Source organism: Limulus polyphemus, unplaced genomic scaffold (genome assembly GCF_000517525.1).
Source record: "Limulus polyphemus unplaced genomic scaffold, Limulus_polyphemus-2.1.2 Scaffold2555, whole genome shotgun sequence".
NCBI lineage: Eukaryota > Metazoa > Arthropoda > Merostomata > Xiphosura > Limulidae > Limulus > Limulus polyphemus.
Window position 1 is genome coordinate 39,411 of NW_013668165.1, and position 940 is coordinate 40,350.

Below are 940 nucleotides of genomic sequence, written 5' to 3' on the forward strand. Positions count from 1 at the left end.
GAAATTTTATAATAATGGAATGTACGAAAAGTGACCCGAAAAACGGCGCTAACTCGGTAACCCATAGCCCGATTTTAACGAAACTTGATTTATTCTGTTTCTATTCTCATTTCACTACAAATATGGCGCTACTGTGCGCCGTTTTATCTGTATTTAATTATAGACAAGCACACACACAAACAAACAATCTCAGAGTTTTAGTAGAATATATATTAATCTATGAGACCTCAGGTGTGGTCAAATATATCAATCGAAAGGATTTGACCTCCTGAGTCCAAACTGTAATTAGATCTCAAATCGGCCAAGAGATGATGGAGCTATGAAGTAAAAGTTAGTACTTGAAAGGAAAAGTCAGAGCCATTCTATGAGCCGTTATTGCGCGACTAAGAAGTCCATTTCTTAAAAAAAAAACAATGTGTTTTGAATATATAAACTTCTACGTCTGTTTCAGGAAAATAAGGTTTGTTTTTCTTTCTTTTTGCACCTTTGTTCTTAGAAATCGCAAAAGTCCCAGAAATGAGAGCAGAAATCACAACTTACTTCGTGGTTTTTGTTTAATAGGTCAGTGAACTTCTTCCAGTCTGACCTATCGTAGTCCACCAAGTAATATCCAGTCTGTTTTTCGTTAAATTTTAGCCACTCGTCCTCTCCGAGATCAGGAATTTCAATCTCTACTGTTAGGAAAAATATATTAAATACTTATATTTCGAATAAAGTGCAGCAGGCAACAAGTATATCAATACTGAGGAATACATAGTTAAGTTTTTAGCCATTTCCTTATTATGCTCCAATATCTTGCATTGTTTTCTCTCCCTATTTTCTGTTCGTACGTTTAAATTCTAACATTTCGGGTTCCTGTTCATGCAAACCATACAGCACTCCTCTGAAATTTTATTTATTTACGAACGTTATAATATATATTAGAGGTCGTATTAAAAAA

The 940-nt window shown here is 34.3% G+C and overlaps 1 protein-coding gene across 1 annotated transcript in view; it reads right to left on the reverse strand.

Annotated features, from left to right (window-relative positions):
- Window positions 1–940, reverse strand: part of LOC106467285 (glutamyl aminopeptidase-like) — a gene marked incomplete at its 3' end in the record, with an annotated part of 64,929 nt that overhangs the window by 35,579 nt on the left and 28,410 nt on the right. The window contains 1 exon segment of the mRNA XM_013927621.2: window positions 541–674. Coding sequence (XP_013783075.2) covers window positions 541–674 — 134 coding nt within the window.